The 18,070-nt window shown below is 33.7% G+C and overlaps 1 protein-coding gene across 1 annotated transcript; it reads left to right on the top strand.

The window, feature by feature from the left end:
• Positions 1 to 8,274: 8,274 nt before the first annotated feature.
• On the top strand, positions 8,275 to 14,127 carry LOC120082508 (external alternative NAD(P)H-ubiquinone oxidoreductase B3, mitochondrial). Its single transcript, XM_039037705.1, has 10 exons — positions 8,275 to 8,788; positions 10,173 to 10,452; positions 10,754 to 10,960; positions 11,264 to 11,514; positions 11,726 to 11,945; positions 12,097 to 12,201; positions 12,442 to 12,714; positions 12,806 to 12,927; positions 13,421 to 13,540; positions 13,748 to 14,127. Exons 1-10 carry the CDS (start codon positions 8,700 to 8,702, stop codon positions 13,833 to 13,835), a joined length of 1,755 nt encoding a protein of 584 aa, XP_038893633.1. The 5' UTR covers positions 8,275 to 8,699; the 3' UTR covers positions 13,836 to 14,127.
• The last annotated feature ends 3,943 nt before the right edge of the window (positions 14,128 to 18,070 follow it).

Here is an 18,070-nt window from a genome sequence, read left to right as displayed (position 1 = left end):
AAAAAATTATAAATATGGAAAATTTTAGATAGTCTATCAGTGATAAGACAATATTGTTGATAGAAGTCTACTAGTGATAGACCATATCGTTGGTAAGACTCCATCACTTACCAATTTTTTCTATTACATATCTACTAATACTTTTGGCTTACTTTTTTTATATTTGCAACTATAGTTACTTAGGGAGCATAAAGATTCATTCAACGGAATAAAATTTCCTTTTTATGGGATGAAAAGCATTCAAGAGACTGGGGACCAAATAAAAAAGTGAATAAAATATATGAGGGAAGAAAAGGATGATTAGGACCTTTTATTTTAATATTGCACTTTGATAAAATTATTAGAAAAATATAGTGGTTTGAAAAATATTTAGAAAAATGTGGTAGTGTGTAGAGATTTTTAAAAGGTCAAGAATTGAAGACTCAATCAATTAAAAAAAAACAAATGAAAATCAACCAGAATAGGTCGAGAGTTGAACACTCGATCAAGTTAGGTCAAGAGTTCAACACTCGACCAACTATGTTGTCGACTACACACCTGTCTCTTATACACATCTAGATGTGTATAAGAGACAGGCCTACGCCACTGCCATCCACAGGCTTGAACTCTCGACCACCTTCCTCAATTATTTCTCTTTCGATTTTCTCTCCTCCGACTGCTAACATCTCCTCCCCACAAGTTTTCTATTCTGACATATTAACCAATTTCTTCCCAAAATTGTTAATACTTTTCTCCTTTATTCCTTACATTCAATCATAATCTCTTTTAGCTGGACTATTCAAGTTGTGAGATTTGTACATTTAATTTTCTCTACTAAATTTCTATTTTCTAAAATAATTATAAATTTTATCCCTATTCTCATATTATTCTATTTCTTTTAATAATTTTTGTTGTTGTTTGGGAAACAAAGAACCAAAAAGAGTTACACTTTCACTCAACTAAATTCCTATTTTTTTAATTAAAAAAAAGTTATAGATCCATATTCTCATATTACTCATTTTTTTTTTTTTTTTTTAGTTTTTGTTGTTGCTTGGATAATAAATAACAAAAAATGAGGGACTATTGTCACTTCCAGGAAAGAAAAAAAAAGGACCGTTGATATATTTGTGAGTAAAATATTTTTTCATATTTATATTATGCTGGGCTATCATTTTAATGTTCTTATTTATTTTTTTTAATAGTCGTTGAATTTAAGAATATTTATATATTGATCTTAGGAGTTTTTTTTTCCCAAGAATTTAATGTTCTTATTTATATTATGTTAGATCTATCATATTAATATTTTCTTTTGCATTTTAAATAATATTAGATTTTGTTAATATTAGAGTTTTTTTTTAACGTTTAGGCTTTTCTTAAAAAAACGTTTAGTTAGAATTATTTTTAGTTATTTGAGTGATTCTTTTATTGCATTTTAGATAATATTAGATTTGGTTAGTATTAGAGTTTTTAAGGTTTAGAGTTGTAACGACCCGACCTTTTGAGTACTCTGATAAGGATCGGTACTCATAATTACACATTTACATTCAAAACATTTTGACCATTGAAGAAAATAAATTTTCATTAAAATAATAAAGACAATTTTCCAAAAAATAAATAACAAATAAGAAAAACCTTTGTTCGGGACCCCTAAAATAATGAAGAAAAAAATAACTTAAACAAATAAAATTTTGACCAACATCGAGTTTCAAATCAAAACTTTTAAATAGCTTGAAAACATAAACTGAGTGGAAGCGATTTACATGTCCCATATGGTACGATCACAAGTCCCTCTCGTCACCCGCCGGTTCGTTCCTATCATTACCTGAAAAATATAAATTAAGAAAGGTTGAGTATAAAATACTCAGTAAGTGATCCCATTACCGGGATCAGACTATGCATCCATGAGCAAAGAGAGAATAGCCCGTGGCTCAAATAGCTACATCGATTTTTGATGATGAAGGAAAACCAAAAGACGTACTATCTTGCCTTGAAACACATGTCTAGCGGCCCATAGACACACCGTCAAACATGATAATAACATGAATGTGAATCCGTCGACCCACGCATGTCTAGTGGCCCGTAGGCACACCGTCAAACATAATAATAACATGAACGTGAACCAATCGACTCATGCATGTCTAGCAGCCCGTAGGCATACCGTCAAATATGATAATAACATGAACGTTAACCTGTCGGTTCACGCATGTCTAGCGGCCCGTAGGCACACCGTCAAAACATGAAACATGAAAATAAAAGTAATACGAACGTAAACCTGTCGACTCACGCATGTCTAGCGGCCGTAGGTACACCGTCAAACATGATAATAACATGAACGTTAACCTGTCGGTTCATGCATGTCTAGCGGCCCGTAGGCACACCGTCAAACATAATAATAACATGCGTCAAGGCAAGACAATAAACCGCTCTACTGATCTATTCATGCATCACATACATAATATTAGTACTGATTAGAAATTTTAACATGCTCATAATACTTGTAACTGCCATGCAACTAACATAACATAATGACAAACAAAATCATGCTCCAAAGTCCACCAAGTAACTTTATAGGTCTAATCTAGGTCGCCTGGCACGAATAATAGTATCACTTACCTCAACTTGGTAAAAAACGCAAGACAAAATCTCCTTAGAACTTCTTTAGCACACTTGAATCAACCTAAAGTTATGGCTTGGTTCAAGAAAAATTCCAAAACTTGATTCAATTAGCCAATCTGATCAAAAATTAAATCCAAAATCAATAACTTAATTTTCCACTATTACTCTCAATCCAAAAGTATAACCATCCAACAACTTACAAACAAAACTTACCGATTTTCACCAATTTTTTGCAAAACAAAATGGTCTCTAACTTGATGGTCAATGTCTCAAAACTTTCAAATCTTGAATCTAAGTTTCACACCAAAGAGAGGTTACTAATCTAACCCAAAATAAAATGGGTGAATTTCACCTCCCAAATTATAAGAAAAATAAGTCTTACCCACGGTTTTTCTCAAGACTCCGGCAAAGATCGGGCAGTGGCGGTAGATGGCGCGTCGGCTCGTGGATACTATAGATAGGCAGCGAGTTTTGCCATCGGACGGCATAAATTATTTAGGCTAGCGGCTGGTAGCAAAGGTCTTACATGAGGAGGGTTTGCGAGAGTGGGAGAGAAGGAGAATTTCTAGTTTTACAGATTTTATTCAGCAGAAATTATGAACAAATCATAGCGTCAAACAACGATCCAACCGTTCAAAATGAAACTCCATATGTCTCAAACAGACTGACCAAATTTGAGCACGATCCAACGGTTCAAACTCCGAAAATTGACAACTTTGTGGAAGCTGTCGCTGAAAAACCGAATTGTTTTCTCCCAATTTTTTACCTCTTTTCACTCTCATTTGATTTCGAAAAAAAATCTCAAACTCTTTTATTTTTTTTTTCAAATATTTAAAAGATAAATAAAATATTTTATCACAATATCTCCAAAATCTCCAAAGATTCTATTAAATTTATAAATCAGTTAACTTTTCAAATTATCTTAATTTAATTTGGGCTTCAAAAACCAAAATTAAAGGGCATAAAATCCATCAATTTGATACAAATTAAATCCTTCCAAATATATAAATCAATTAAACCACATAAAATTAATTTTTTTTTTTTAAGATGACCCTAAAATCCAAAATCAAAGGGAAGCAAAATTCAATATTTTCAAGATAATCAATTCGAATATCTAATCAATTAAATTCAATTTAATCAATAAAAGTTTTTCAATTATTTTAATTTGACCCCAATTTTCCAAATGAAAGGGAAATTTAAACTCAATAATTTTAGGTAATTAACTTAAATTTTTTCTGAAATTCGGGATGTTACATTCTTCCCTCCTTAAGAAACTTTCGCCCTTGAAAGTTCAAGTCCTTAAAGGCTCGTGATACTTAGTTCTTATCTCATCCTCATGTTTCCAAATTGCTTCTTCAGACTGATAATACTGCCAAAGAACTTTTAATTAGCGGTAACTCCACGTTTCAGAAAGTCTTCACCTTCTACCATGAATTGTATGACTTGTCTAAGACAATATCATGTTACTCTTTAATCTTAAAACAAACACATATCACCATTTAGACCCTCCTATGCACGAGTCTGAAAATCTCACTTAAATGAAGCTCTTGAAGTTCCCATAAACTGTAGAGCATTTGTCATTCCAAAATACATCACCATAACCTCATAATAGCTGTAACCATTATCTGATGTCAGTTTCTAAGATAAAGACCTTCATGATTGCATACATACGTTTCATGAGCCTACTAGAGGGTGCACTATCACGTTACAAGACAGAAATATTATTTGGGTTACCTGTTCATGGCGAGCCTGTTACTGGAGTAATGCATGATGATTGGCTGAATATTTTCCAAATGCTACTCGGTGTGACCCCACCTGTTAATAAATCGGAGGATCAAGATTAAGTTTAACTTGGCTAGGGACAACTTCCAGACTTGATGATGATGTAGACAAGGAAGTTGTCATGAGATATATGTGAGCATACATACTACAATTCTCGGTATGTTAATTTAATTTAACCAATATTTTTTATATGACTAATATAGTTAATTTCAAATCTAAAATATTAATTTAATAATATAGGTGGAGAGACAAATTTTGTGTAAGTAGATCAGTTACATATGTAGTGAGTCAATATAGATACATGTATGATATGTTTCGACCTGATCAGATACGTCAATATTGAACCCAATTGAATTTTTTATACATATTTTTTATGTACTTGTCTTTAATATTTTTAATATAATATGTTATGTTTCAGATTATTGGGAGTCTTACAAAGCTGTCATAGATACGTTGTCCAATTTCTGTATGAACGGTCAAGACATATAGCGAACGATAAGTCTTCTAATATGTTTTCACGTTGGTGAATGACATATCTTCACTTAGTGCAATATTGAACACCTACTGCATGGCATCGACCTGAGAACTACAACTTGGTCAGTTACACATTTGGTAGTGTGATGACACTATCGTAGAAAATTATTGCAACAAGGGTTTCAATTGGGCAATTCAATAGGGATGCAACTCAAGATTACATCAATTTTTATAATAATATTACAAGACGCAATATAGTTAAATATTGTCTCTACATCCAACCGACAGAACCAGAAGCATCCCTTGTTTTAAAGCATATAGAATTCTGTGGAAAGCCGTATTCGATGAAAGTCGGGACCAGTCATGAATCATCTGATACATAGTTAAATATTGTCTAATTATTTTTAATTTAAATTTATTTTAATTACTGTCTAGTTATTTTATAATTCATAGAGATCGAGCAACGGTAGCCTTTGTGATGTTGCAAATGATCCAAACCAAGTTTTTACTGCAATAATAATGAAAGCTACATGGATGAGATACATTATATGTACGATATACCTATTGCACCTCCACCAGTTCCTATGCAAAGGGGACGTGCTCGAGGAAAATAAGATGAGTTTGATGAGGTTGACCACAATGTGACAAAATTGCCTTTTATGATGCAGATGTAGTGCCAGACTGGTTATGCTAGTCCGATAATGATGATAACATTTGGTTCAAGATATTATGATTTAGAGGTCGGTCCATCATCTTCATGCATGGATGGACATGGGTGCACCCGTGGAGAGCATAACGAATATTTATACTATGAAACGCCTGTAGAGGTACCAGAGCCACCAAAGGATCAAAAGAAACTAGAGCAACCTAGAGTTCAAAGTCAATGACGACAACCAGCTCAAAATCGGCGATGTCTGCCTTGTGGGGCACATTAATTTTTTTATTATTATTTTTAAATAAATGAAAAACATTAAATTGGAAGAAAAAATGATTGAGAATTTTTATTTACTATAATGTCTCTTAAAGTTAGAACAGTTGGCAAATTTTTCTTATTACTAAGAGATAGAAACGGTAACTTTTTATAAAGTACAATTTTCTATTAAAAAAGAAAGAAAAAGGAAGAGTATAAAATTTAAAATATATATTTTTTCAATTGAAAGAGAGGGAGTAATTTTTTTTTTTTTTTTAAAAAAGGTCGAGTGTTCAATACTTGACCATTACATAAAAGAGAAAAAAAAATATATATTAAACACTCGATCAATTAAAAAAAATATATGTCGTTCACATCACCGAGACTACAATGTCTAGATAATTATTTTCAAAGTTAAAATATCTGGATAAATATTTTCAAAAGTTACGAAATCTTTCCGATTTTTCCAAAGGGACAACAAGAAAATTCTAAAGTTTCTTTCCCTTTTGTTTAAAGGAAATAGCAGGTGGTTGATGTTAGAGGTGTTCAAATGACCCGACAATTGAAATAATCCAGACTATCCAATCCAGTTTTAATTTTGGATTACGTTGGATTGAATTTTTTATGTTTTTTTGGATTGGGTTCGGTTCGGTTCGGGATGTACCTTTAAAAATATATATATTATAACTTATAAATATTATAACTCATATATATTTTTATAATGTTTGTAATAAATATCTTGGATTGTAATATTTTAACATTTGAATTTTATGAAATTTTAAGTATTAATATGTATCGTACACAAATTTAAGTATTTTAATTTAATAAAAAAATATAATAAAAAGTAAAAGAAAAAATAAATAATCCGACAACAGAACTCAACCCAATCCGAATTTTAAAGAGTTAATTGGAGATGGAATCATTTGAGTTGTCAATCGGATCAAGGCTAATTTTGTGATTGGTCTAAAAAAATGGTGTAGTCCAGCGGAATCCATGTACATCCTAGCTGATGTAGGCTTACGTTCTGTCGGGGACACTCAATATTATATTCTTGGACGCACGCCAGCCGTCGAATACAGCTCCCCCACTAATTAAAACATTTTACATTGCCAACTTATTTCCCCTTGTTTTATTCTCTAAACTACTTCATAAATTCATAAACAAACAACGGAAACATAAATTTTAAAAATAACATAAAAAAATACTGTTTGAACTTTTTCTAAAAGGTGCCTTTCATAAATGTTTCATTTTAATAAAAGAAAATTGTTTCATAAAATAAATTTTATTAAAATTTTAGATGAAATTGAGACCTATTTAAAATAGACGCAATAATTTTGAGTATTAATTTTCATTTCAAGTGACTAGTTTAATAAATTTCAAATGAGTATTTGGATTCATTCTAAATTGCATTCATCTCTTTGTAGTTTACTCACTATAAAGTTGTCATATTGACAAATATTGCAATATGGTTGGAGTAAGCTACAAGAAGAGAGGCGCAAGATGCACAAAGTATTTGCTCATTTCCTAACAAATGACAAAGTTGGAGAATGCACAAAGTATTTAGGGTGCATAATAAATGCATTTATCTTTTTGTAGTCTACTCTAACCACATAAAAGAAAAGAAAAAAAAAAACTAAAACAATTACCTCAAATATCTTTTTTTGCGATTTTAACCATAAGAAAAATGCAATACTTAATGTATCTTTATATTTCTATTTTTTTTCATTGATTCCCATCACAAAAACATTTTTACAAATAGAAAAAAAAAATTGAAATATCACAAAACAAATTGTTGTTCTTATTAGTTGCAAAATAATGAATGAAACCTCACTTAAGTTTTTTTTTTTTTTTATAAGATAATACTTGGGTGCATCTCAATAGGAGTGTATATGAATTAAATTGGAGTGTTTTTTTTGGATCAATTTGAAATTTTGGGTGGGTTAGAAAAGACCCAAATAAAGTCTCCAACCCAACCCTTAAAATTCGGGTTGAGTTGGGTTGTCGGGTTATAATTTATGTTTTATTTTTAATTAAAAATAAGTAAATTTTATACCATGCATGACTAATAACTAAAATCTCATAAAATAAATGTTAAATACCAAATATCTATTAAATTTATTGTAAACTTTAAACAAAGGCAATGTCATAACAATTTTAAAAAATATATATATTAAAAATTCACAAATTAATCCATACAAGGTAATCAAACTTTAAACAAATAAACATATGGATAAAATTCGGATTGGGTTGGGTCTAACCCAAATTTTTTTTAGCCAACACACGACACAACCTAATTCAATTAAAAAAAAAAAAAAGTTTATCTTAGGTCAACCCAAGAGTAAAACTAATTCAACCCAAACCTTATATTTTGAATTAGATAGTTCGATTGTTCGGATTATTTAAACACCTCTACATCTCAATCTCATCGTACATATAAATAATAAATTAAATATATTTTGAAAAATGAATAAGAAGAATTTTTATATATTATAATTGAATAATTTGGGAGGAAGCACGTAAGGCTGGGCTTAGGATGCGCTACTTCTTTTTATAATTTTTTTTCATTTTTCATAAAAAGGAAAAAAAGAAAAGAAGAAGAAGCGGCTGCGCAGCGGTTGCTGATGCAATGAGCTTCAAGACTTGCGCGCCAAGTCAATGAACATGGGAGCGACCGCCAGCGCAAAACACAGTTCACGTTCCCATTTTTCAGCGGATTCTTTTATTCCCACCGACTCTGACTCTCCCAATTCACTTGGAACCTAACCCACGCCTCTCTCTCTCTCTCTCTTCCTTTTTTGATTTTTCTACCCACTTCTTCTCTTCTCTTCTCTTCTCTTCTCTCTTAAATTCCGCCGATTCTAAAATTTTCCGGACTTCTTGGGGATCTGTACATTTTCTTCTGAGCCACCGAATCCCATACGCCTTTTGCAGCGAAGAAATGCCAACCAACGCTTTTTATAGCAGAGTTTCCAGGCTTTTCCATGACCACCCTTCCCTTTCCAGGCTCCTTGTTCTTGTCACCGTTAGGTATCATCTTCTTTCGAATTCCGCTCCGTTGTTTTGTTCTAATCTCATGAGCATTTGTGCTTCCTTTGCTGGTTTGATTTTTGTTGTATAGTTTAAATGTGAGGTGACATTATTAATTGTGGTCCTGTTCTGGTTCACTGTTGTATTGTGGAATTTCTTTTTGTTAATTGTTGTATGGAATATGTTCTGGTGTAAATATTGTTGACCATAGGCGATAAAGGAAAATACGAGGACCTACTATTCTCTGTTTCACTATTTATCTTGACTGCTTTTTTACCTGAAACTTGGAATTTCTGCGGTATAATTGATTTCCAGGATGAATTGGGTTGTATACCATTGATTTACTTATTCGGTCGTGGCACTGAAATCAGGCCCACTTTGAGATCAAATGCCTTTAGACTACGTGTCTGCTATGCTTTTCAAATTGTTTTCTGCCTAAATTGAAGTAGGTATGATGCGGAAGAATTGAGATTCTCTCTCTATTAGTTTCTTTCTAGTATATTGGGATTCCATTATTTCGAATCCTATTTATTTGACTAGTTGTTAAAGGATTGCGATCTGACATATAGATGAACAGGGTCGTAGATAGAAATTGAGGGGCGAAATTTCACATATTAACTTGTTTCGTATAAGATATCTTAACATAAAATTTAGAGAGAGGATTAGAGGAAAACTACAAAATCTTAAGCATTTTATATCTGATTTTTTCTTTTTAAAAAATTATATTTATGACAAACTAAGGGGGCACCATCCTCTTTGCTCCGTCCCTGCCAGATCAAACATTTCATTGCTATTAAAATTCAAAGGTGCTATATTTTGTCACTGTATTGTATGGATCGCTCATTCAATACTTCCTCAACATGTTACTTCCATCTTTAAGTCTAAAAGATACGTTATTAGGTTTCTCTGCTGATTCTTTCCCCAATAATTTTCACGACTGATGATGAATGGTAAACTAATCAATTCTTTAAAAGCTGCACCTAATAAAGGAGAGTTGGTTCTAACATGAAACATCATCTCATTAAGAGCATTGCTTACAAATTTGATTTGATGCACTTAATAAGCTGTGAGCATGAACTCCAAGGAATGCCCAATCATTCTCTTATCCAATTCTCCCAAGGTTGGTGGCTACTATAAAAGAGCTCAACTATACTCTATATAACACTTAGAGTTAGGACCGAATTTGAGATCTCACTCTCTAAACCCCTACTACTCTGTAGGGGTTTATTCATTTGGTACCATCTCCTTTAAGTTCCATTGGGCTCACCCATTACTGAGAGGAATAGTTCTTGTTATGCCTATGCCATGTTCAAGCTATGCCCAGATTAGATTGTATTCATTTTACGTCTTCAATCAGATTTTGATGCACTCTTTTCTCCTGCAGTGGGGGGAGCCTTGTAGCATATGCTGATGCCAGCCCAACCAATGGTGTACCCAGTATTGCATCTAAAGACAATGTAGATGAGAAAAAGAAGAAGGTGGTAGTGCTTGGAACTGGTTGGGCGGGAACAAGTTTCTTGAAGAATATAAAAGATCCCTCCTATGAGGTTCAAGTGATATCACCTCGTAATTATTTTGCATTCACCCCATTATTGCCAAGTGTAACATGTGGTACAGTGGAAGCCCGTAGCATTGTTGAACCGATTCGTAAAATTGTGAGGAAGGTAATTGATTTCTCTACATTTTACTATACTTTTAGAGTTGGAACTCGTGTCAGGACTATTTGGTTACCATGCATTCATTATTTCGAAATAAAACTCTAAGATATGAAAATGATGGGAAGGTAAAACATGTGAGCATACTTTCATATGTTTGGAAACGAAAATTCACTTTGATATATAATTTTAAGAACCATTTCAAGGAGAGTATGGTCCTACCTTTCTCCTAATTCACATAGGTGCTTTTTTACTGTATCTTGATAATCTATTAACATGAAGATGGTCTTCTTGCTTTACCTTTGATCAGAAAAGGGTTGACATAAGATTCAATGAAGCAGAATGCTACAAGATTGATGCTGAAAATAGAAAACTCTATTGCCGATCTAATGAAAACACCAATCTGAATGGGAAAAAAGAATTTGTTGTGGACTACGACTACCTAGTGATAGCCGTGGGAGCACAAGTTAATACATTTAATACCCCTGGTGTTGTGGAGAATTGCCATTTCTTGAAGGTAATACGCTTCAACTCCTGTACAATTACGGTGAAGAGTAGGTGGTTCTTATTTTAATATTTCAATTATCTTTGTACATAGTAACATGTAGTAATAGCAGTAATAGCAGCAGCAATAGTACTAAAAAAGTTATATTGGACTTATGCCCCTTAAAATGCTTTTGGCCCTTAAAATGCTTTTGGTAGAAATGCTTCACTAGAAAAAGAAGATTGAGAACTCATTTGAAGTTGATTGTTTTAAGAATCATTGACTTCTTCTCTCTTTGCTTCTGAGCGATGACTGATTACTTAGAATTGTTCTTAGGAAGTGGAAGATGCTCAGAGAATACGAAGAACTGTAATCGATTGTTTTGAGAGGGCAAGCCTGCCTACCCTGGATGAAGAAGATAGAAAGAAAATTCTTCATTTTGCTGTTGTTGGTGGTGGCCCCACTGGTGTGGAGTTTGCAGCAGAACTTCACGATTTTGTTAATGAGGACTTGGTCAAATTATATCCTGGACTTCAAGATTTTGTAAAAATTACTCTTCTTGAGGCAGGAGATCATATCTTGAACATGTAAGAACGAACCTTTGTCATTTTGCTCTGCTTAGTGCTTAGTATTTTTAAAAAATTTGGAATCTCCTCAAGCCCTACCATTCCATTATTTCAAAAGTAACAGTAAAATGTACTTGGAAGGACTATTAAATTGGAGTTTTCTTATGCTTGGATGAAAAAAATATATTCACAAACTTCTTTTTTTAAAAAAAAAAACCTCGTGCTGTTGCAGGTTTGACAAAAGAATTACTACTTTTGCTGAAGAAAAATTCCGAAGAGATGGTATTGATGTTAAGACAGGATCAATGGTAATCAAGGTAACTGATAAAGAGATTTCTACCAAGGAAATGAAGAATGGAGAAATATCTTCTATGCCTTATGGAATGACTGTATGGTCAACTGGTATAGGAACCCGTCCGATCATAAAGGACTTTATGACACAGATTGGTCAGGTTAGTTTATTGAAAATCTACCATAATAATATTAAAGTCAACCTGACTAATAATTGTTGCCTGTCTTCTCTCTCACAATTTACTTAATCAAATATGATCTCTTCTTCAGCATCTTTCCCATTTATAGCTGATATTTGTTTAATGTTTATAGGCTAACAGGCGTGCTTTGGCAACCGATGAATGGCTTCGAGTTGAGGGATGTGACAATGTATATGCACTTGGTGACTGTGCTACTGTAAATCAGCGAAAAGTCATGGTCAGTATACCTTTTCGTTTTAAAAGTCTTACGGTCATGTTTGGCTCACGTCTACCGTCTCTTTTTCAAGAGTTTATGCCCATAAATAGCAGCGTACATTCTATGATTGTTTTTTATATTTTAGTCACATGAACTCATGCCTAGGTTTTACGTAACCTATCTACCAGTTTTGTGCTAATTATTTGATTTTCTTGTCCTCATATCTCTCTCTTCCGTTGGCTGTTCCTGATTTCTTCACAGGAGGATATTTCAGCAATTTTTAACAAGGCAGACAAAGACAATTCTGGGACACTTACAGTAAAAGAATTTCAAGAAGTCATTGATGACATATGTGAAAGATATCCCCAGGTGGAGCTATACTTGAAGAATAAGCAGATGCACAACATTGTTGATCTTTTAAAAGAATCCAAAGGGGATGTGGCAAAGGAGTCTATCGAATTGGATATTGAAGAGTTTAAATCAGCACTTTCCCAAGTTGATTCTCAAATGAAAAACCTTCCTGCTACCGCGCAGGTTTGCCATATATAATTGACATGATACCATTTGATACTCCTATTGGATTCCACATAATAATGTTTTATACTGATCTAAAATGTTGTCTCAGGTGGCTGCACAACAAGGTGCATATCTTGCCCATTGTTTTAACCGTATGGAAGAGTGCGAAAAATATCCTGAAGGTCCTCTTAGGTTTAGGGGATCAGGACGCCACCGCTTTCGGCCCTTTAGGTACTCACTCTTTCTATTTTGATTTGATTTAAAGATAAAAAGGTTAAACTTTTTGTTAGTGAATCCCGTGAAGTCACAAAAAGTGATTAATACAAGACAATTTCTTTCTTTTTTTTCGTTTTTTGGAATGAAAATTTAAATGGTATTTGACCTTATAGACGTGTAGCCTGTTGGAATTCATTCTCAATAAATAGTTCAGCCACTCCTTTTGTTGTTATTCAACTGGGAGTGTGGGACCTCTGTCCTAGCTACATGCAAGCGTCCTGCTGAATTGTTATGAGTGCAGGATCGCTTATTGAAATAAAATCATTATATTTCTTTAGGTATAGCGCAGGGCAGGCAGATATTACAGTGTGATGTGGTTGTATACTGTGGCATTCTTGGACATAATTTGCAGTGGACTATTAGACAGTTCAATTTCAAATTTAAATCTTAGTGAATGAAAGGAATGGTATGAATCTGATTTGCTGATTGTGTTCGACCGTCCTTGAAGGTACAAACATCTTGGACAATTTGCACCGTTGGGAGGAGAACAAACGGCTGCACAACTTCCTGGGGATTGGGTTTCCATTGGCCACAGCTCTCAGTGGCTCTGGTACTCTGTCTATGCAAGGTGAAACACCCTCTGTACTCTGAAAGCTATCTTACAATCTCCTCAATAAAATTAAAAAAATATATATCTTAGTTCTCAAGGGAAAGTCAATACCTCACCCGCTACATGTGTAAAGGAAAATTGACAACCAAAATGTAAAATACCATTGACTTTACATTTAAATGTGCTTTGACCTTGACTGTGTGGTGATTTTCTCTCAATGTTCAGTAAGCAAGTTAGTTGGCGTACAAGAGCACTGGTGATTACGGATTGGACGAGGCGTTTTGTTTTCGGGAGAGATTCGAGTCGCATATGAATCAACTGAGGCTGGGGAGTTGGTCTTGGTCCTTGAGTTTGAAGATCGACTGTTATGAGTTAATGATACACACAAAGTTTAGTTTACCCAATTCATGAGCGAAATACATAAAGATGGTACAATAATAATTTTGGTGATATTCATCCGTTAAATTTATTAGTTCCTTGTTAGTAGTGAGCTTTTTGTCAAATGTTTCCCGCGGCTTAAGATGTAAGTTCTTGTATTGAGTTTGTGAACTGTGATTTACTTGTACCAGAGTTTATGCAATTGGTCTGTTCTCCTCTCTCAACAATTGTGATATTGTTCTCTCAATTTATCTAGTTTAGTTTTGGATTCTTTTCTTTTTAAAAAATAATAATAACATAAAAACAATCTTTGTCCTGCAAGTTATATATATATATAATATTTTGTGACTATAGAAAGGGAAAATTAAAAAGATATTGTCCTTTTAGAAACTATTTAGGAAAATATTATTGTTTTCAAACTATTTGTAAATTTTTTTTTTTTTTTTTTATAAGTCGAGACTTTCCTTTCATTTGTGCGTCGAACTTTGAACCCTTGACTTTACTCTTCCTAACATTATTATCGAGTCTATTTAATTATCATTTCGGAGATCTTCTAAATTTTCATAAGGTTCTCCTGGAATTCTTTCCAAAGTTTGTTGAATAATTTTTACGGATTCTGTCATCTCAGCAAGTTTGACTAAATAACAAGCTAATGAATCTTCTTCTTTTTGCCACTAAACGTCCAAATCAAATTCGAGAGCGAGAGTTTGAGCATGAGCGAGAGTGAGAGCGAGAGCGAAATAACGAGATTTTGATAGAGAGCTAGAATACCGTACAAATTTCCCTTTTTTTCCTTTTTAATTATCACATTCCACCTTCTTTCTAATCTTTTCTTTTTTTTTTAATTTTTCATTTTATAAAAACAATTTCTAAGAATATTTTATTATTTTATTTAAACTCTAAAAAAATAAATTAAAAAAAATAATCTCATAAAAATAAAAAAAAAATGTAAATTAAATATCTCATTTATATAAAAATAATTACAAAAATCAATGTGTCCTACAAGGCGGACGTCGTCGATTTCGAGCTGGTTGTCGTTGTCGACTTCGAACTTGAGGTTGCTCGGGTTCTTCTTGATGTTGCTCTGGTATCTCTGCAGGTGCTTCATAATTTAAATATTCATTATGCTCTCCACGACCCCGACCATGTCCATGCACGTATGAAGACGAAGGACCAATCTCTGAGTCATAATGTCCTGAACCAAATGCTGGCATCATCATCATCGGACTAACATAATTAGTTTGACTCTGCGTCTGCATCATAGGAGGCAACTCTTCCACATTATGTGAAACCTCATCAAACTCATCCTCTTCCCGAACAGGTCTTTTACGTCTAGGAGCTGGTGGAGGAACAATAGGTATATCGTACATATATTGAATTTTCTCCATATAGCTTTGGTTGTCACTACATATAGCAAGAACCTGGTTCGGATCATTCGCAACCTCATGGAGTCTACTATTGTTCGATCTCTGTGAATTATAAAACAATTAGACAATATTTAAAATAAATTTAAATTAAAAAAATAGATAATATTCATTCATTTACCAGATGACCACAGCTGCTCCCGGACGAGTGACGTAGCGCCTTGTGATATTATTATACTAATGAATATATTCTGGAGTGACATCTGTGTCAAACTGTTCAAGAGAAACCCCCACTGCAATAAACCGTGCACGATAGTACCATCGCAACTACCCAAATGTGCAACTTTTTCGAAAACCAATCTCTAGTCCTTAGGTCAATATTCATGCAGTACGGGTTCAGTATTACAACACGAGCGATGGGACATCCTGCTGAAAACCGAATTGTCTCATCACCCCTGTCAGAAGATGCCACTCTACCAATGTGAAAACATATGAGAGGACTCATCGTCCCGCCATATGTTTTGACATTCGTATGTACAAAAAATTAGGCAAAGTATGCACAATAATTTTGTACGGCTCCCAAATAACCTAAAACACAAAATATTATATTAGAGAATATTAAAGACAAATACAATAAAAATGTGAATAAAATAATCAATTAGGTTTAGTTGTAATATACATGTTCAGGTTGAAGCAGATCAAACATGTATCTAATACTGGTTGACTACATGTGTGGCTTGTCCTAGTCACACAAAATTTGTCTCCTCTACCCTAAATTTTTTTAAATTGATAATTTAGAATTTAAATTAACTAGATCAGTGATATAAAAATTAATTGAATTAAAACAACATACGAGAACGTAGGCTCGGTCCAACTAACTGAGCATCATTAAACATGATGTAGCTGTGGAGTCATTGTTGGAAATCGCTCCCAAGTCCATAGTTACAAATATGAGAGGCCCAGCTATCTCTCGAACCTCAGGTCTTGTTGTGCTTATGTATAGTGTCTATACAAACCATGTCAAAGCATGCTCCAGCCCCACGAATGACCGCCCCGCATCATGGAGGTTAGCTAACAGTGGCAGGAACATCAAGTGAACAAAATGACTTGATTTATCTGAAAACAAACTTCCACCCATCATTTGTAGTATATATGCTCGCGCATATCTTATGACGGTTTCCCCATCTGCATCATCTGTGAGCTCACGAAATTGTGTTCCTAACCATATTAAACTTAACCTCGATCCTTTAATCTTGTCGGAAGGTGGGGTCGTACTGAGGTACAGTTGACAAATTTCTAACCAGTCATCGTACATCACTCCAGTGACCGGCTCACCGTCAATAGGTAACCCCAATAACACTTCTATGTCTTGTAGAGTGATAGTGTACTCTCCAACAGACATATGGAATGTATGCGTCTTGGGCCTCCATCTCTCGACCAAGGCTGTGATCAGAAATTTCTTCAGTAGTTCGATCTTGCCATACAACATATGATCGATGAATGGACTGGTCGTACAAAACATCGGGATCAACAGGTCCTAAGTTTATCTTGACGCTCCAATGCATCCCTTATTTTTGCTCTTCTTTTCTCGAAATAGTTCACGCATTTGAAGAATGTTATTTGAGCAAGAGCATTTATAGGCAACGATCGAGCTCCTTTGAGGACTCCATTTATGCACTGATAGATTTGTCGTCATCCACCCATATCTAAATCCTCCATCATGTGCTTGAGTCCATTGCTCTAAACTAATGTTGTAAAAAAAAACTTAGACAGCTCCGATTTATTCCTTTGATATCTTCAATTGCTTTGTTGAACTTTTGAATTTGAAACTGACACCTGACACGATAAACATAATTTTTCAATTAATTAAATTTATACTTTCTATTGAAGTTGCTGACGATATGTCGTAAGCAGAAATGATGGTGACATTTCGGTCCCGTCCAACCATTTGCTGGGTTGTTCACTGCTGCAATTATACTAGCATGTCGATTTGAAATTAAACACACCTCTTCGTGTATTACAATTTCTCTCAGGTGTTTCATACTTAGTGATCTCGAACAAGCCATCATACCGAGCGGTACTGTTTATGTAACAAGTGACAAACATTCGGCATTCCATGATCACATTTTATGGCCGTTTGCTCACATTTTAACATGAACTACAAAGATTTTATTAAGGACTACTACAAATTGTCAACGTATGCTGAATGTTACTCTCCTCAATTTCAACCTGTACCACATGAAGATTACTAGATCACACACCCTAATATGCCCTTCTTACATCCTGATCCATCGTTTTTTAGAAGACCTGGTAGACCGAAAAATTCACGTTATCACAACGAGATGGATTGGACAGAACCAGTCACTCGACAACGATGTGGATTTTATAACCAGTTAGGACATAATCGAAGGAAGTGTCATTTGTTACTAAGACGGGCTCCAGATAGTTAGGGATTGAATAATAAATAAATTTTTTATTATTATATATTCATTTTATTGTATATTCAATTTTTTTATTATAATTTATTGTATATTCAATTTTTTTATAATAATCTACTGTATATTGATACTATATGGTATAAAAGTCGTCGTTGCACATTAAAATATATATCGTAAGATTATCTCCAGTATAGCTTTTTGGTTGTCAACTACAATATAGCAAAGATGAAGCTCTCTGGTTCGCGAATCATTCGCACACTCTCGAGTCGGAGTGTCACATTAGTATTTGTTTTCGATCTTTCTTGAATGAATTAGTAAACAAATTAGCACCCAATATAGAATAAAAGAGTATTAACCTCCATTAGAAA

The sequence above is a fragment of the Benincasa hispida genome, chromosome 8, assembly GCF_009727055.1.
Source record: "Benincasa hispida cultivar B227 chromosome 8, ASM972705v1, whole genome shotgun sequence".
Taxonomy (NCBI): domain Eukaryota; kingdom Viridiplantae; phylum Streptophyta; class Magnoliopsida; order Cucurbitales; family Cucurbitaceae; genus Benincasa; species Benincasa hispida.
The sequence above is the reverse complement of the archived record's forward strand: the minus strand, read 5'-3'. Positions and strand labels throughout refer to the sequence as shown.